General features: G+C 46.8%; 1 protein-coding gene across 7 annotated transcripts in view; it reads left to right on the top strand.

Annotated features, from left to right (window-relative positions):
• Nucleotides 1–6,648, top strand: part of ZCCHC7 (zinc finger CCHC-type containing 7) — a 430,079-nt gene extending 423,431 nt beyond the window's left edge. For all 7 annotated transcript variants that reach the window (XM_085881648.1, XM_085881650.1, XM_085881651.1 and 4 more), the window contains 2 exons: nt 4,778–4,895; nt 5,136–6,648. In XM_085881648.1, the coding sequence (XP_085737774.1) occupies nt 4,778–4,895; nt 5,136–5,566 (549 nt within the window). In that variant the 3' untranslated portion in view covers nt 5,567–6,648. The remainder of the gene's footprint in view (nt 1–4,777; nt 4,896–5,135) is intronic.
• Nucleotides 6,649–20,648: the final 14,000 nt, after the last annotated feature.

Genomic DNA, 20,648 nt, shown 5'->3' with positions numbered 1-20,648 from the left:
CACCCCCCTCACCAAGAAATTTGGTGGGGGAGACGGTTTCGTTGCCGCCAACCCGACCATGGAACAGGTTAGTACAGGTTTACATGGTACCTGTAGCAAGTCACAGATCTAATCTCACCTGACCTGACACTTGAGGTGTTACAGTTAAAAAAAGCAAACCCATCGGGTATCACCCCTAAAAATTCCAGATAAACTGCCATGACGTAATCGAGGGAAAAGCTTGTCAGCACGCAATCGAAAATGGCCGCATAACTCACTTCAGACTCGTCAAAAAGTGAATTTGACAAATAATTTTCTGATCAAGAATCCCCAGATTATGACCATAGTGCTGATTATGAGCATAGTAGAAGGTGCTGACGGACCGTACATGTAAGAACCCGAGGTTGAGATGACGTCATGAGAGGGGTGTCACCAATCAAGTGTAAAAGGGAACCAAATAATATTAAAATCTTCCTTTCAAAATAGTTATTGAAGAAAAGAACAACGATTATGTATTTAGAGAAGCCATATCTATTCATTAAACCAAACATGATTTTATGATTCTGTGGACGTTTAAACTCAAGGCTTCGGTATATAATAATTTAAAAACCTTCCTTCCTGTCGTTTTGTTTCTTTCCTGCTCCTACCACTTGTGCTATTTACTGTGTAACCCCTTTTTGGGGTTTCTTTCATCCTCGAGCATAAAAACCGCCTGTATCCCTTCTTCAACGCCACGCTGCGAACCTCCGTCCACCTACTTTGTTGTGGTTTCACACACTCCTTTTGCCAAAAAGTTTTCTACCGTTTCCTAAATGCAAAACCTTGTTGAATGTCCCATCTTTAGTACTGCAGGTTAATAACTATTGTTCAACTACTTGTGAATACTTTTCCTATTCTTAGAACCATATTTAAAACTTAACCTAACTAGAGAGTTCATAGAACACGATACCCCACACAGTGTTTAAGTTGTTCAAGTATATACTTACTTAAAGTTTAATAAAATAACAATTTTTAAAATTGTTTAAAACAATTCTGGAAGTTTAATGCTATTGAAGCACTCTTTATACACCACCACCCGATATTGGAGGTTCTCTTGGAAGTGACAGGAAGGCGATTTGTGTTCTGCAGTGTTCAAATATACAATTTGATTTCAATAAAATAATGATTGTAAAAGTCGTATAAATTCATTAATTCCTGAATTGACCACCGTTTTACCGCTGTTTTTGCAGTGTCAATTACACCACCTTATCTAACACGTTACATTTGTTATTCATGCCTGTTAAACAGTGAGTTTCATGTTTGGAATGATTTTCAGTTTTGTTTGACTGCCAGGCAGACAGAGTTAAAAAAAAATCTCACTCTTCTCTGCACATGTGCAATCATGTCGAATTCACAGACAAAGTACTGTTCGACGGCAGGTTTGTTTTCCGATTTGTGTTCAAAATAAAACAATCAATTCAAATAAGTTGTTCCTCGATCATAAACTGATGACGGACGGACGGACACAGACCAATTGCTTAACGCCGCTTTTCGCTTCGTGTCATGCATGAGGTAACAACCACTTGCCACCAATTCAGTAAGCTAACAATTTAGTAAGCTATACCTTTAACCAAAACCAATCTTTCATATTTACCAATCACATTGAAGTAAACTTAACCTGTCACATTCCCTTCTATACGCCTGACAACCAAATGTCCTGCTACGGCCCGTCAGAATGCCATCCAACTTCTCTGTAACATCATTCACTCCAGCCCATTCTCGATGATGCACAACCCTAATTTTATAATCCTTCCTGCAGAAAGCTAAATCGAAATAAGTTGTCACCAACCAATGTCAGCTTTATGGTCTCTTCCTTATTGCCAATCTGCTCTACATCCCCACCCTTCCCTTCCCATAGCCCTGCCTCACCACTGTCCGCCCACACCCCTGCCTCACCACTGTCTGCTCGCACCACTGTCTGGCACACACATACCCCACCACTGTCCAGCACACCCCTGCCTCACAACCTTCAAATCTGTACCCCCAGCTTCCCCTTGCTCAGACAACTCCACCCTTACACATGCTCAACTCTACGCACTATTCACACTCCCTTACTTCCTGCAATCTGGCAAACCTTTCCTTTTGTGCAGCAAATGCACTTCTAAGCTGGACTATTTATTTGCACTTGTGATAGCAGAAATTTCCCTCTCCCACCACCGATGCCTCAAGATTAAACAATCTTCAACCTGTACTATCCCCCTTGTTCCATTACTATCCATTCTGCTACACTTAGTTATATCTTGCTCACAACCACCATCTCAACTTACTTGCCCGCCTTTACCCTCGACACTCTGACAAACGAAATGATGCCCAATCTCAAAATGTTACGTCCACCCCTGCGAGCTAGCCAGCTGTCGGTGCAGCCTTTGGCTGCTGGTTGCATCATTTCAAGGGGTGTGGCTGTGCCGCTGGTGCAGTGCCCTCTATTACCAGTGCACTGGTACTCATTTTGCTGACCTCAGAAGGATGAGAAGCTGAGTCAACCCCACCTGGTGTTAATTCAATGGGTAAAACAGTGGTTGCAACTCAAGACCCTAAAATCTTAACCCAGCTACCTAAACCGTTAAGCCAACACCATGCTTCACAACTGCAAATTATAACATCCTCACCCACCAAGGCACCAACTTGCCAATGCGACAGCAACAACTACATCACACTGAAAGAAATCTACAATATAATCCTGTCTAGTCACGGTGGCCCGAAGGCTAGGCTTTATAACCACCTGATCTGCAAACAAATTCAATCTCCACTATTCCACTACACAAACAAACTCAACCCTTACTATAACTTATCTGCAGCATTTCAACCCAGAGCAATTGCACACATTACAAATAGAATAGAAATTAGAACGCATTCAAGGAAGCTGCTGACTCACGCCATTGTTTCCTCTTGGTGCAATATCGCCCCAGAGGATGCTAACCTCCACTGTCGCGTGGACGTCATGTGAGTAAATTTTTGAGGTGTGATCAAAAAATTTGGTGAATGTTAAATAAAATCATTTTATTAAACACTTACATCATTAATTCCCTTTTATGTACTCCCCTCCCACACATAGTCACTTGTTTCACCGTTCCTGCCACTGTTGGCAACATTTCTGGAAGTCCTCTTTGTTAATCGCTTTCAGAAGGTCTGTCACGTTTGATTTGATGTCTTCGATCTTGTCAAATCACTTCCCTTTAATCGTTTGTTTCAATTTGGGGAACAGCCAGAAGTCGGTAACCACACTTTTTGTTTGAATAGCTGGAGAATGGACAATAAGGCAGATGCGAGATGACAGGAACGTTTTTTGCTTACAAATGGCGTTGGATATAGAGCGACGTGTGGCAGTGTGCGTTTTCGTGATGGAGGAGCCACCTGTTCCTCCACTTTTCTGGTCTTTTCCATCTGACTACCTCTCGCAAACGTTTCATAACTTACACGTACAAAGCCACATTAACGGAAGCACCTTTGGGAAGAAATCCTGCATGAACCATTCCTTTCATGTTGAAGAACGCACTCAACTTTATCTTCATTTGCGATCTTGACTGACGTGCCTTATTCAGTCTTGGTGAAGCGGGTGTCTTCCATTGGGAGCTCTGTGCTTTCGTTTCCGGGTCATACTCATAAACCCACATCTCATCACCCGTTAGCACCAGGGGTAACGATGTTGGATCTGAAATGCATCGATCAAACAAGTTAGATGAAATGAAGACACGATTTTCTTTTTGGTTATCTGTGAAGATGCACTGAACGAACTTGGCGCTGACGCTTCTCATGTTCAAATCTTCTGTAGTTTGGCCTGAACGGAACCTAATGAAAGACTGGTCTCTTCCGCGATTTTTCGAATGGTTAAACGTCGTTTTTCATCGACAACCATGCTGACTTGAGCGATGTTGTCATTGGTTTGTGCTGTTGACAGATGACCACTTCTTTAGTCATCTTCCACCGACTCATTTCCTTCCCAAATCCTTTGAAACCACATGAAACAACTTGAAAACAGTCTTCTTTGTCACAGCTTCATCTGTGTAGGCCATTGGGAGCATTTTGTGTGTTTGTGTAGCCGTCTTGCCAAGTTTATAACAAATGTTCATGTTTGCACATTTCTGAAACTTCGACATTTTCTACAAAAGTGCCAGACGCCACAAACACTTGCTCACACAAAGCAATGCCACGGCATATTGGCACGTAAATGGTGTTTGTTGTGTGCTGGCAAGTGAGAAGCTTAACAAAATAAGCCCCACGTACTGACCTCAACAATGTTCATGCATTTATTAGTAGTGGCACCATTCACCAAACTTTTTGATCACACCTCATAGTTCTGCACTAATTTTAATTTTCATATTTTTCCTTGTGATCTCAAAGTTGAACTCGTCTGAGTCATTCACATTATGAAGCTCTGTGCCAAGTCTGGCGTTACGAGCTGCCATATTTGTCCAGTTATTCTGCCGACAAACAGACATACACACAGATGGAATGATCGCAATACTTAAGTTCTCGGCCTACGGCTGTGATGTGAGCAATAAGCAATTATTCTCAATTGATGATGTCTTCTGCCAATATGAAGTACTCATTGATGTTAAAAGCTGAGTGAAACCATCGTGATTTTATCATGGTTTTTGACTACATTTGATTACATTTGCTGCACTGTAATCACAAATGTCTTTTTGGAGAATCAATTGCAATGTACAATTCAATATAAATTACACAATTGCCAAAATATGTCAGTTATATTGCTTACATATCACACTATATTCCAATCAGAGGTCTTTGTTTTATGCAGGAATGTCACCGCAAGAGAATGGGCAATGGGATCTTTCCCACAACACCATTTGTATGCCATTATGATCACAACCGTGAAATATGGGAGAGGGACATAAGAAGCGAAAAACGTAGCCTGGGTAAGCCTTGTTTTGTCCTTTGTTCGTTCTCGTCTCGTCATTATGAATAACCCACCATTGTGCTGTGCAGTTAGTGCAAATTGCATGGTTTAAAAAATTTGAGATGGAAATGACTTAATGGTCATTTATTTTACTTTTCTTTTTTGTAATCATGGCATGGAAATTGAGCAGAGTTGGGTTTTTTTTCTGAGTCTTGCTTGTCAGCTTTTGAAACCGGTTGCATTTCTCCTTCTTCCACAGAACTGCAGAAGCGAGGCATGCTTAACAGCTCAATGGTGAATCTGACCATCCAACAATGCCTCGATGATACAGATGACTTCTGCAGGAACACACCAAAAACAGCAAGAAAAGGGCAACATTGGAAGAATGGCCAACACAACTCCAAGCCCTACTGGCTCTTTCACAAGCGATTCGAGCGTGGACAGCAAACAGAGGGTAGGCCCACCAGCACTGGATTTGTACGCAATGGGCCAAAGAAGCTGCTGGGTCAACGGAGGAGTAGACGTGATCGCACGAGTGAAGCGGCAGCACGTTTAAGAAATCAGAAATGGCATCCGACAACATACGCGGCACCAGTGGGTCGAGAACCCAAAGGGAAAAGGCCAAAACCGACTGTAAAGAAGAAGAAAAAGGCGAAAAACAACGTTTCACCCACCATGTGCGTTCCCTGACGAGGGAAAGGAAGGAAAATAAATAGGAGGGGAAAAGGTGGATTTGTAGATTATATTCAGTGATTTGGATGAAAATGCCAAAAAAAAAACACCCTCTGATGTTAACTTGATCATTTAAGCTTTACAGTCCCCCCCACCCCCCTCCCCCCCCCCCGGAACACTGAGAGGTCAAATATGCAATTTGGAAATCGTTGATATGTTCAAATGAAAATAATTCTCAACTCTTTTTCTTTCCAAATGAATACATGTAATTTTGTAGTAAAATTCTCTTTGACTCGTCAAAAACTTTTTCCGCTCATTTGACTCGACTTTAATGTGCTTCATGTCTGCATTATATTTTGCCATTTCTGTGTAATGGCACATTGTCGTTAGATATTTAATAAAGCATTGAACAGCATGAAGAAACTCATGCACATCGAATGTTCAGAAATTCTGAGCGTGATCAAATTTCCTGTGTTTCAAATTAACAAACTTCAAATTATATATCTTCGTTCCATTTGTCGACCCATTGCAAATTCTTTTCTGGCATAGGAAGGTGGTTGGGGGGTGGTGGAGCGGGGAGAGTGCGGTTGCCGGGGCTATATTAATTGGGCTTGAAGACCTTGTCTATGCCCCGAGTTTTGATTGATCCAATGAATTTGATACACCACCCCACAAGTTGCAGGTGGACTTGAGCGCCATCTGGTGCAAATGTGGGGGTTATGCACATTGCCAAAGTTCAAATGAGTTTGTCGAACATAAAAAGGTAAAACGTGTGTGTGTGTGTGTGTGTGTGTGTGTGTGTGTGTGTGTGTGTGTGTGTGTGTGTGTGTGTGTGTGTGTGTGTGTGTGTGTGTGTGTGTGTGTGTGTGTGTGTGTGTGTGTGTGTGTGTGTGTGTGTGTGTGTGTGTGTGTGTGTGTGTGTGTGTGTGTGCGCGTGTGCGTGTGCACATGGATGCATGCACACAATTCTGTCACAGGAGGATGCATATAACAAACATACTTTAATTTACAAGGACTTGGTGTGAGGATCTGTGATGTTTGTTTTTTATTCCACCTACAAAAAGTGTTTGTTATTTACTCGATTCAAAGAGTCGACCTTTCGTGAATTGTGTATTCACAAAAAGCCTTCCCCTGTTACACATCCTCTGAGTTTAGTGCGAGAATGTAAGACCCGTCGCTTCGCTAACGGGAATACAAATCTTTGTGCAATTGCTGAAAAAAAAAATGGTTGTTATTGATGGAAAATTAAATTTGGCGGTGTGTCGGAACTGGCCTACCTATGCACTCAGGAAGTGAGAGGGGGAGAGTGTTCGGAGGATATTCATCACAGCCTTTTTAGATTCTGAATTCCAAGTGATATACAGCAACACATTAAGAGGAAGATCAAAATAAAACAAAACTCTCGCCCTCCCCCTCATCCTTGCTTCCTTCCTTTGATCGAACCATCTGGGGTACGTAATTAGGCACGGGCCATGCCAGGAAACAAACTCTCCTCATGCGTGTGTGTGCAGCACCTTATATGCTGCATGTATTGCTTTGCTGCTTGGTTCGTGGTATCCCCTACTAGGGGACCCCTGGAGGACGATTGTTGACGGACGGACGCAGGCAGGCACGCCAAGACTGAGCTCGCTTTATATATTTGATGACTGGTTATAAGAGCAGAAGTTGTTGAAGGGAAATTTTCTTATCTTTGACAAAATTTGAAGCATAAGGTCCGTCCATATTTTCCAAGACATCACCACACCATTGGGATAAATGTGCACATATAATAGGGGAATTATATGTGCACATTTATCCCAATGGTGTGGTAATGTCTTAACATGTTAGAAATCTTAAAGAAAGGCCTATTGATGTGGAAATGCTCCCCCCACCCCCTCTTCCAAATTTTAAGGTAAAATGAAAGTTGAAAACTTACTTGATATTGCAACATGTTTGGGAAGAAGTGAGGAACCTCATGTTGTCATTGTTGTAAATAGAACATCTTTATATGTATAGCGTGGTTGTACGAACATGGTCACATGGTTAAAATTCGCTGTTTTTAGTTTGTCGGCAAACGGCGCACACATCCTGGATTCCCTTCACCCCACCTCCCTCTTTTATTATTATTATTATTATTATTATTATTATTATTATTATTATATTATTATTACTCCACACCATTCTGGAGTCACACTGGAGGCTCGGCTTATCACCCTGGGTGGACTCAGAGCACTACAATTGCTGTGGAAGGACAATGAGGCTGGGATTGGAGGGGGAGGGGTGAGGGGATGGGAGGTTAGACAGGACTGGTCTGTTGTCAGTTCCTCGAGTGCACAGCCAGTGATGTTGAGAGTGAAAGAGTCTTGAATTGCTTGAGAATGGAACCTGTTTGTCAGAGCTCTGTAGCACTAGAGTCATGCAGGGAAGTGGTGATCTGGAGCATCGACAACATGGACAGCAAGGTGTGGCCCATGGGTGGTGAGCCCTTCATATCTGTATGAAGCACAGACTACATGGTCCCAGTGACCATTTTCATGGCCTCAGGTATGTGTTTTTCTCTCTTATTCTCACCCCAGCAATGGTGCTTTATTTATTTGCATCCCACCATTCCCAACTGGCCCTCTGCAATCAACAAATAAACTATTGGACATCTCTGGTCACAGCAGGGCGTAGTTAGTTTTATAAATCAACTCGTACAAAAGCCTATCAAAATGTCGGCTTGGAGTTATTTTATTAAACTGGAACATATGATGTTTTGTAGCAAGAAAAAAGGTGTTATTTTAAAACACTACATGTACAGATGTGACCCAATTTTGTTTATCTTCTGGGACGTTACGTTTCGATGGTGCAGCCTTGTGAGCGTGCCAAAGCAAGCGTCTGGTGTGCTGGTATCTTCATTTATTAAACATCCTATGGACATAAATGAACACTCCTTTTACTCTGTGCGCATTACACATAATGCGCAGCGAATTTCACCTCCCTGTGCCCTGTATTTATTATTATTTACAAAACGCTTCTGCACACCGCCTTTGAGGCTCGGTTTGCAAGTCACCGTCTACAATTCCAATAGAAGAGATGTAATTACTCTTTTATGAAAAATGTTTTTTGAGTTTTTTTTTTAATCCTGAAAAATAGACCATCGTGAACATGCAGTCGCATCAAAAGATTGGCCTTTAAAACCCCACTCAAATCATCGTTATGAAAGGGGACAGACAAATACACACTGTTATATATCATTAGGTATGTATGTCGGACGTGGTTTGCGTGTGTCCTCCATTGAGGCCTCTTGGATTTATACCTTGTGTCCAATAGTTTTTTGTTGAACATACTTGTGCTTTAAATTTTTGCCACCATTATGATTAAATTGTTAAAGACAAACTTGGGGACGATTATGCTTCTCTAATGTAGGTGTCAGCTGGGCCAAGCCGTTGGATTTTTTTGTGTGAAGACCATCTTTCCACCACGGATTTGAATTTGGCAAATCATATCATTCGGTCATTCGTGGGTGGAACCCTGTGTGTGCGGTCATGTTAGCAAGCAGGCATCTTGTGTGCCTCTCCGTACATGTGACAATATTGTTACGAATCTACACCGCCCAGCGTGCGAGTGACTGCATTAACTTATAACGGCCGCTCGCCCACCGAACGGACAATTCAGTCGTGACTTTCTGGAACAACGCCAGAAACCAGTCACGGGTGGGTTTTTAATCCCACCACGGCCCAGTCCGTATTCTACCCGCGCAAAATAGGGTCAATCGCCGAATATCGATATACCTAATTGCCCGCACGGGTAACCTACCGAGGGACCGTACTTCGGTGAAGGCATGCTTGGACACGAACCGCTTAAGCGGTCCGTTCCGTTCTGGGATAACCGAGTGGGTATAAATCGCCAGACCTCGCCGGACCCGATTCTATTTATCGGTTATTTAAAAACCAACTAGTATTGCGAGAGCGAGATAGTGGTTCAATGGGGGAAAATGACGTGATGAACGGGTAACATTCACACAAGCACATTCATTATTTCTACACTCGTATACCAGAAAGCAATGAAAAACACTTATACAGTCAACAAAAGCAAAACACGCATGCAGTTGTTTTATGAAGACTGCGGGACGGGGACAAAGACACGGGCAAGGCGAAGCACTACATCCGTCTATGAGTAATTATATACAGTCACTGAACAGGTTTTTACTTGCAAGACACGGCGCCACAACATGCATTAGAAAGCAAAACCCCAGGAAAAAGACCACCCCCATAGACAGGGGAGTCAGACTGGGCCCGTGGGCCTTTATAACGTGGAGCCATGTAGACCGCAGAGGCTCCGCGAGGCCGCGCAGGTTACCTTCCTCGCTGGGCGACCCACGACGCTCCTTCCCCACGGCAGCTAGCGTAACCGCGGTCCGGCTCAGACCTGGTGGTACGGGCCCCGGCCGGCAACGCCTGAGAGGAACGAACGGGCCTTCGCTCTTTTTGAGTTGATGCTCTCTTTAAGAGCCCATCCGTCCCTCGCGCTGCTCGGACTGTCCCGAAGCCCGATCACCTCTGACCGTTCGGAACTGGTTGGCGAGTTCTCTCCGGCTCGTACACGAGCGCGCAGCTCTGCACGGCACAGCAGGCGGGGCTGTGCTCCCAGCTCACGTCTCCTCCTGGTGTCCGAATCTCTCCACCGACTGAAGGCTTCAAGCGCCAGGCTCCAGACTTCGGCGCAGCTCCTCGACCTCTCCAGACCCGACTTGACTCGACTCGACTCCAGACCGACTCGACTCTATGAACTGGCGCTCTGCGCGGCCTTTTATAGGGCTGGTGAGACGAGATCTGATCTTCTCCCTCTCACCTCTGACCTCTGACCTCTGCGCGGAAAGCGGACGTCGCGGAAATCACCGACCCTCTGGATCCGATTCTCCGAGAGCGAGCCGACGTGTTTGAAATCATCACCCTTCGACCCCCACAGGCCCCGCCCCTTTCTCTCCTGTGATCCGTTTTCCGAGGCGAAGCCTCCACAGAGCGGACGTGGTAGAAATCACCTGACTTGCGCTCACAACAAAACCCCCCGCGTCGGTTTGCAGCGACGCTGTTCGCTGGGGACTCGCCGTGGCTGGTGCAAAGATGGCGTCGCTACGGAGACGAAGGTGAGGCGATGTTTGTGGTGTGGAGATGTTGACGGTTGCTGGCGGAGTGGTGAGGATGGCGTGGTTGTTGAGAGGCTGGTGTGGTTGTGGTTGTTATGAAGCGGTTGATGAGAGTGATGTTGGTGGTTGGTCCAAAACAACAATCGTGAAAGAAAAACGGCTATCTCAAAGATCACAGCCCTGTGACACGAATAAATCCCATTAAACAACGGAGGGGAAATCTAACTGAACACAGACTTATCGATCTAACTGAACTAAGGACCTTTATGGTGTTCTGCGAATTTCCACAGCCGTAACACTACCCCCTCCCCTTTTTACAGACTCATCCCGATTCGTCAAATTTTCGTGTGCCATCATGTGTAAGTTTCCCCTAGTACGTTTTATCTTCAGATCCCTGAGTGCAACATTTAGTTTATTGGTGTCCCAAAAATAAATAACCTATGGGCTGAGTAACTAACTAAACAAACCCAGTCATGCAGACGACTGAAATAAATTGCCGGCGCTGAGACACACATGCAGGGGGCGCAACTGATGTACAATTTTACAACTTAACTTACAAATTTTACACTAAACCATGGCCCAGGACTGATGGACTCTGCGGGAAAAGAAAAGCAGGGAGCCAGGCTGCTCACACGCAGTCTCTGGTTTGCAGGTGACAGGGAATGTGGCCGGCTGCTCACACGCAGTCCTAGGCCTCCCCCTTGAAATGAGCGCAGTGAACACAAGCGGTGCACGGGCTGACCGTGCAGTCCCGTGTGCGGCTGCCTACAGGGCAGTCCCTGCAGCACGCGTGATGATCTGACTCAAGCAACAAAATGGTGCACGGGCTGCCAGTGCAGTCCCATGATGCGGCTGCCTACAGGGCAGTCCCTGCAGCACGCGTGATGATCTGACTCGAGCAACAAAACAGTGCACGGGCTGCCAATGCAGTCCCATGATGCGGCTGCCTACAGGGCAGTCCATGCAGCACGCACGATGATCTGACTCAAGCAAACACAAGCAATGAATGGATGGATGGATGGATGGAACACACGGTGCACGGGCTGCCAATGCAGTCCCGTGATGCGGCTGCCTTCAGGGCCAGTCCCTGCAGAACGCGCGATGATCCTGGCGCACATGGTAATGAATGGGGGCAAATGCAAAACAGAAGGGCTAGCAGGCATGGGGTCAAGGCAAAGGCAGGCAGACAAGGCATGGCAAGGCAAAACAAGGCCATTGTAGCAAAACGGTCCGGTGGTGAAGCTGACCGGCACAGGCCTTGTAGCAAAACAGCCGGCAGATGAACTGGCCGGCACAGGCCTTGCAGAAAAACAGCTGGCAGATGAACTGGCCAGCACAGGCCTTGCAGCAAAACAGCTGGCAGATGAATGACCCGCACAGGCCTTGTAGCAAAACAAGCTGGCAGATGATCCGACCAGCACAGGCCTTGCAGTAATGAGGTTCGTGGAGGGAGTGCGGTGGTGCTGGCCACTCGGAAGGCAGGCTCGGACCTACCCTACTATCTCCCTCCCAACCTATCGCCTTTGCCTGTCTCTGTCCATACCCACTCCCTTTGTTTGCAAACAAAACAAATTTAGCCCCATCTTATTTTTTTGTTTTATTTTATCTTTATTTCCCCCTTTATAAATCGTCTCCCTAACCCCCTTTATGGTCTCTGTTTGGCTAACCTATTGTCATCTGGCTGACTCCCAACCCCTATGTTCCCTTCCTGGAGGGGAATAAGGGAGAGCTAGCTAGCGTCCTGTGTCGAGGCCCAATCTAAGCCTCAAAACGGCCTCCTCAGATTTCAGCGATCTACGAACCCAAGGTGGGTCCAGCGGCCCACAACGAGAGCGAAGGAATGGATGGTGCGGAGGGGTACACTTCCTATCTACCCTAACCATTTAACTGTTAACTACCCCGGGGCTTTCCAAAAGCGCCTCTCGCTTAAACTATCGGTTCTAAAAACCAAGATTCCCGTCGCCTGTGTTGGTGTCCTTACAATTTCGGGCCTCGTCCTCCAATTTTCCGTCATGCCCTTGCACGGTTTCGTGGCTGGGACGCGTGGCTCCCTTGCCAGGAACTACCCTCTGCCGATTCTCCAATGATGGCACCCCTGGGCACTACAACTGTCTCCGAGCCTACCAGCTCCCTAAACACCAGGGAGTGCCCTCCCTGGCGACTCCCCTGAAATGCTCACGTGGCAGGCTGGCGCCCCGGGCCCCTTCCCTGGGTGCCCATGCCCAATACACTGCCCATGTGGCCAATGGCACCCTGGGCCCCGCATCATGCGGGCCCACCCGTGCCCACTACGTTATCCCGGCCCCCCATGGATCCTTGGCCTACCGCGGCCGACTAGCCCAGTGCTCGGGGTATCCACTCAGCGATACTCACCGTTCGCATCCACGCTCCCAGCCCGTCAACAGGGCTCCTGCACCCCTTCAAATGGGTTTCGAGCCTACATTCCCACCAACAGCAAAACGACCTCCATTTTGTCAATTTGACTAACTCACTAACTCACTTTACACTGACCCCAGGGTCCCTTAGGTGGGAATCACTCCTCCCCCCAATCACTCATCGCACCATGCATAACACATTCGCTCCATACACACAGACCCGCTGGCCTCACTCACTCACCAAGTACATTTTCCACTTCTCTTCTCACACATCGCTGATCACTTCCATTCTTCTCACTGCATCCCCTAACACCCTCGTGCTCCCTCGTCATCCCTTACACTATAGCACATCCTTTTAATCAACGTAGCTAAGCTACGTCCCCTCTACACACTCAAAGTCGGTCTCTGTCCTCAAATAATCCCATACTCCATCCTAAATCTATCCTAAAATCCCTCTAACTAATCCATTCCACGGGCTCCATGAGGACTTATCCCTGCCCAATGAAGCCGGTCTAACTAACACTAACCCTTCCCCCTAACTTGTTGTATCCTGTTCCCAGGACAGGGGGGTCCTTCCACCCCTTGCCCGGGAATCCTGTTCACCCGAAGCGAGGCATGCTTTTTTACAGGGCGTGCACTGTATACAATTGCACCGAGTTTGAAATGTCCCCGGCGTCGTCTATCACGTCTCCGGTGGGTCCAGTGTCCCCTCCTCCCCCCCCCCCACCACGTGCCTCAAGACAGCCAATGACGGCCGTCCGGCAGATGCAGTGCGTAACCTCGACGGAAATGGCGACAATTGACGGAAATACCCGAGTATTTCAATGGAAATTTGTGAAACGAATGTGTTATATATGTGAAAACCATTTAATTTAATGCTTGACGGAAAAAAAACGAAGAAACGCTCCCCTCATGTACGAACGAACGAAAGACGTCATTTCCGTCCACCTTGGCATTTCGCGCCGAACGCTGAAAGCTACGTTCTTCTTATGCCATCATTCTCTTTAATATAAGCCATAAACAAGTGTTTCGTCATGCATTAGTAGTTGAAATTTACTTACAACAAGAACGAAAAAATAATCTCCTCACAGATTCAACAAGAACGAAAAAAAAAAACAGAAAACATCACGAGCAGGACAAGACCAATCGAGCTGAAGGAAACGATACTGTAACTGCACTGCTCCTGATTGGTCAAAGGACACCACGTGTGTTGTGTGGGCGGTGTTATGCACGAGGATTCCAGCAAACAGGACTGGACCAATCATGTTCGTGATGTACCTCATGCTCCATCACCAATCCTCGGCGGCACGTGACACCATTGGACCAATCACGTTCGGCGATGTACCTCGTGCTGCATTCTGACAAGCTCTGGATCAGAGCGAGCTTTGATTGGTCAAAGTAGTGAAGAGGTGGCGATAACCTCTGACAGATGGTAATGACCAAGGAGGAAAGGCGATGCGTCGTTTTGATTGGTTGAAACGTGGAGGAACGGAAGGAATTATTCTCCTCGATCCACTTGCAACACACAGGTATCTGTTTCATAACCCGAATCACTTCACTGCGTCATTAATAATAATCTTTTTCTCCTTGTTTTAATTTGTACGATTTTCTTTTTTTGATCAACGTTAAAAAGTTTAGTGACGGCTTTCGACATTTTCTTCATCCACGAGTCTTCATCGATATTTGTGAAAATTTGATTTCCGTTGGAATGTGATCTCACTGTGAACGGCTGTCCTGGTCACGCGGGGGTGCCGCATCGCGAAGCACGCACTCAATCTGACGTTCAGCCCTTTTCCAACTGCAATGGTCTACAAGGCTGGACCTGAATTTGTGATGAATATCAAGAAATCGGTAAACTTCTAATAAGTTCTTCTTATGCCATCATTCTTTTGCGGTCTCCTGCCACGCTGTATCGAATGATTTCATTCCTTATGTTATATATATATATATGAAGGTGCTTATCACAATAATAACAAGATTTTTGCATTTCAAATATTAAGTACGCTTTTTAATTGTTTCTCAACTGAAAAAGCATAACTTGCATATTTTAACATTAGTGTACTCATTTGATTCACCACACGCGCTGTATTGAAGGATTTCACTTGTTTTTCTTATGCACACACCAGCGCGGCAACTCGCAACCTGCGCTCCTTCCCCGTGACGTCATGGCAGCTGCTCGCGCTTCGCGCACCTCGTGCCTCCTCGGACGGTACCATCCGGCAGGGATTTCCCCTCCTGCCGGATTCCAACCATACGTACAGCCATGACGTCACCCTGCGCATCCAAAATAAGCCTCGCGTTTCGAGGGGTTCCCCACGCGAACACATGTGCTCTGCTCGTCGGAGCTTTACACACGCTCGCGTGGAGAACCCATCCGGACCAAATCCATTTCCAGCCTACCTTCTGTCGGTCCGCGGGATCGGCAAATCCACCGCGTGCGTTTACGGACCGGGTTTCACTCCCGCAGGCGTGCACGTGGCGGCCTCGTGCGACGCACAGCACGGATCCAGCGCGCGCTGCCGTGCAAACCCGGCACGGTCCCCAAAACAGCTACGGCCGCTACTCGGCCTTTGTCCGTCGGCTACTCGGCCTTTGTCAGGCACCGTCGTCGTCGCGCTCTCGCGTACAAACTTCCACGTGCCACGAGGTTCACGCACCTCACCATGACACTCGGACATGCGGTTGCATGTTCCCGCATGCCGATCGCCATCTCCCTCACATACAGCGACCTCTCACACACGCCCGTTCACTCACGTATGCCCTTTCACTCGCACACATGGTTCCACTCACACACGGCCTGTCACTTGCACAGGGGGCTTCACTCACACACACCTTTTCACTCGCACACGCTGTCTCTTCCACACACGGTGCTTCATCCACACACGGTGTGCTGGGAGGCATGCACTTCGGCTCACTCGCAACCTTGCACACCATTTTACTCACAAACGCGGGTCTTCTAACACACAGCCTTTCATCCACGCTATGCGTGTGTTGCAGCACACATTTCGCCACACTTGTGAACACACACACCGGGACATTCACAATGGGGATTTGTGCCACTACAAGGGGTTCCGGGGCCTTCACACCCCCAAGCTCCGTGTGCACCCGTCAACAGCACTCGCCCCGTCTAACTCATTCGGCACGACCGGACCCACCTGGTCGTGATCCGCTTCAATGGAGCATAGCGTCTCCCTCCATTCCTGAAGGAGGCTATCCGGCTGCTTGCACCGGGTCACGACACATTCCCCGAGCTCCCCTTATCGTCCTCCGCTAACTGCATGTGTGTGTGCTCGTCTTTCACCCCGTCTTTATTGTGTAGTCTCTCCTCTACTTTTTCTATCTCCCGAGTCTCTATACATTTTATTTCTGTTGTCTCTTTGCGTCTATTTAATTCGGTCTCGACTCGGTCTATCTCCCGTGTCTCTGGTAATACTTCCTTTTCCTTCGTCGTTTCTGTTATTTCCCTCGTCTCCATTTTTATTTGTGTCTCCTTTATCAGGGTTTGCCCTAATTGTTCTTTCATCCGACAAGTGGTGTCAATCAAGTCCTGCACCATTAACATTACTCCCTGTGGTGATGTCACACATCCCACCTTATTGTACCGTTCTACTTCCTGGCTCCTTTTGAGTCGTTCTTCCTCTCTGAGCTTTTTGAGTTGTTCGTTCTCTTCCCGGAGTTTTTCCATCTCCATGGACTCAAATACTGCTCTCTCCTTGAGTTGGTTAACTTCAAACTCGTTTTCTTTGTTTTCTATTCCACCGTCTCATGTTCTTCATTCTCCAATCTCATAGTTTCCCTCAATTGGTTGATCTCCCTTTCCTGTTTCATTCGTTCTTCTTTCTGTTTCTTATTCCACAGTCTCTCTTGTTCCTCGTTCTCCAATCTCGTTGTTTCCTTCATTTTGTTGATTTCATTTTCCTGTTTCATTCCATATTCTTTGACTATCTCCTCGTCCTCCAACCTTGCTTTTTCTTTCAATTGGTCAACCTCAAATCCATGTTCTTTTTGTTTTCTATCCCACTGTCTCTCACGTTCTTCCTTCTCCAATCTCATAGTTTCCCTCAATTGGTTAATCACCCTTTCCTGTTTCATTCCTTGTTCTTTTTGTTTCTTATTCCACTGCTTCTCTTGTTCTTCCTTCTCTAATCTCGTTGTTTCCTTCAATTGGCTGATTTCCTTCCCCATGTCTCATTCCTTGTTCCTTCATGACTCTTTCTTGCATCTCATTCTTTAATCTGGCCTTGGCTTCGAACTTTTCGATCTGCACAGTGTGGTTCCTTAACGTTTCACTCTCCTTTCTCATTCTTTCCTCACTCAACATCTTCAGTTCGTTTTGTAATCCCATTTCTTTGTTTTGGTGTTTCAGTAACTCAGAAGCTTTCTTTTCTAATTCCGTCCTCATCTCCACACCTCTTTCACATACTTTCTTTCTCATTTCATCCATTCTCTTGCTCCTCTCCTTTTGTTGGTGAATTTCCAATTCGTGTTCCTTTTGTTTCTTATTCCACTGTCTCTTTTGTTCCTCATTCTGCGATCTCGTTGTTTCCTTCACTACCCTTTCTTGCATCTCCCAACACTCCAATGCTTCCATCCTCAATTCGTTCATTTTCTTACCGTATTCCTTGTTAATTTCTAGCCATTCTTCTCCTCTTTTTATCTTCCGATATAGGCTTTCTCTTTCTTGATTGCCTGTTCTTACCTCTTCCTTCAGATGTTCCAATTCCAAATCGTGTTCACTTTTTTCCTTCTCCCAGCTTTTTTTCCATTCTTCCCTCAATTTGCAAGCTTCCTCCATTCTTTTGTTCAGTTTGCTCTTCTCCTGTTCCAGCTTATGGGTACTCCCCTCTACTTTCCTCATTTCTCCCTGTAGTTCTTTGAACTGTCTTGATTTTTCCAACAATTCTTCCTTCCTTTCCTCCAGATATTTCTCCCCTCTTTTATCTTCTGTTCGAGGCTTTCTTTTTTTCCTATTGCCTTCTTCTACCTCTCCCTTCAGTTTTTTTTATTCCAAATCTTGTTTCCGTTTTTCCTCTTCTAGCTTTGTTTGCCTTTGTTCTTCCTCCAGTTGTGCCTGAAGCTTGTCAATGTCTGCCTGCCTCGCCTGCCATAACCACGTGGTTTGAAACGGTGGCTGGGAGCACCCGCCTTGTGTCGTGCCGTTCGCTGTGCCAATAATAGCAGCTTGCTCCGTGTTGCGCTGAGATGCGATCGCGCCGCTATTGTGCGACTTCGAGTTCGTTTGTCGGCAAAGTTCATGCTCAGTATATGAGGGTGAGCTGCCCCACTGATTACTATTAGTGGTGGGTGATAATAAAAAGAACCGTCCGGGGCCATGGATCCTACATCAATACACATTTCTAAACCACCCTGCACCCGTTCGCCTTGAAACGCCATCTTGCTTCTCGGAAAAAATTTAAATGCTCGCAATTTGATGGGAATCGAGGGCCGCTCTACACACCCCTGATCCGATTCCCGTTAATTTGGCTGGAGGCGGGATGGATTTGAATCCCACACTCCTGAACACCAGTGTTACGAATCTACACCGCCCAGCGTGCGAGTGACCGCGTTAACTAATAAAGGCCGCTCGCCCACCAAACGGACAATTAGGTCGTGACTTTCTGGAACAACGCCCGAAACCAGTCACGGGTGGGTTTTTAATCCCACCATGGCCCAGTCCGTATTCTACCCATGCAAAATAGGGTCAATCGCCGAATATCTATATACTGAAGTACCTGCGCGAGTAACCTACCGAGGGACCGTACTTCGGCGAAGGCATGCTTGGACACGAACCGCTGAAGCGGTTCATTCCGTTCTGGGATAACCGAGCGGGTATTATCGCCAGACCTCGCCGGACCCCATCCTATTTATCGGTTATTTAAAAACCAACTAGTATTGCGAGAGCGAGATAGCGGTTCAATGGGGGAAAAATGACGTGACGAACGGGTAACATTCACACAAGCACATTTATTATTTCTACACACATATACCAGAAAGCAATGAAAAACACTTATACAGTCAACAAAAGCAAAACACGCATGCAGTTGTTTTATGAAGACTGCTGGACGGGGACAAAGACACGGGCAAGGCGAAGCACGACAACTGTCTATGAGCAATTATATACAGTCACTTAACAGATTTTTACTTATAAGACAGCGCCACAACCTGCATTCGAAAGCAAAACCCCAGGAAAAAGACCACCCCCATCGACAGGGGAGTCAGACTGGGCCTGTGGGCCTTTATAACGTGGAGCCGTGTAGACCGCAGAGGCTGCACAGGTTACCTTCCTCGCTGGGCGACCCACGACACTCCTTACCCACGGCAGCTAGCGTAACCGCGGTCTGGCTCAGGCCTGGTGGTTCGGGCCCCGGCCGGCAACACCTGAGAGGAAAGAAACGGGCCTTCGCTCTTTTTGAGTTGATGCTCTCTTTAAGAGCCCGTACATCCCTCGCGCTGCTCGGACTGTCCCGAAGCCCGATCACCTCGGACCGTTCGGAGCTGGTTGGCGAGTTCTCTCCGGCTCGTGCACGAGCGCGCAGGTCTGCGCGGCACAGCAGGTGGGGCTGCGCTCCCAGCTCGCGTCTCCTCCTGGTGTCCGAACCTCTCCACCGACTGAAGGCTCCAAGCGCCAGGCTCCAGACTTCCGCGCAGCTCCTCGACCTCTCCAGACTCGCCTCCAGACCCGACTTCACTCGACTCGACTCCAGACCGACTCGACTTGATGAACTGGCGCTCTGCGCGGCCTTTTATAGGGCTGGAGAGACGAGATATGATCTCCTCCCTCTCACCTCTGCGCGGAAAGCGGACGTCGCGGAAATCATCGACCCTCTGGATCCAATTCTCCAAGAGCGAGCCGTAGTGTTTGAAATCATCACCTTCGACCCCCATAGGCCCCGCCCCCTTCTCTCCTGTGATCCGTTTTCCGAGGCGAAGCCTCCACAGAGCGGACGTGGTAGAAATCACCAGACTTGCGCTCACAACGAAACCCCCCGCGTTGGTTTTCAGCGACGTTGTTCGCTGGAGACTCACCGCGGCTGGTGCAAAGATGGCGTCATTTCGGAGACGAAGGTGAGGCGATCTTTGTGGTGTGGAGATGTTGACGATTGCTGGTGGAGTGGTGAGGATGGCATGGTTGTTGAGAGGCAGGTGTGGTTGTGGTTGTTGTTAAGCGGTTGATGAGAGTGATGTTCGTGGTTGGTCCAAAACAACAATAGTGAAAGAAAAACGGCTATCTCAAAGATCACAGCCTGTGACACGAATAATTAACTTTCTCAAACATTAACAATAATAACAAAAACGATCTTATAATGCTTCATCTTCCTCTCTCACACGTGTGGTACTCTTTACTGTTTCATAATGCACTACTCTTCTGCTATTTTAACAGACTGCTCTCAATTCGACCTTTCCTTCATTCCTTGCCTAAAAAATCCGACTGTTACAGCGTTTCTTCTCTCCATTCTCTGAATTCGCCTTTATTGCATCCATCAAGAATTGTGTTAAATCGCATCTCTGACCGAAAACTTTAAAAAACCCCAGTTTGCTATGAATGTTCGCTTTCCATCAAGCATTCTTTTTTTCCAACTTCAGTGCCAACTCGCCCCTCACTCTCGCTCTCAAAGCA

This window comes from Eptatretus burgeri, chromosome 5 (genome assembly GCF_056783735.1).
Source record: "Eptatretus burgeri isolate ZD-2024b chromosome 5, Ebu_testis_v1, whole genome shotgun sequence".
Lineage (NCBI taxonomy): Eukaryota > Metazoa > Chordata > Myxini > Myxiniformes > Myxinidae > Eptatretus > Eptatretus burgeri.
This window is presented reverse-complemented; position numbering and strand designations above follow the sequence as displayed.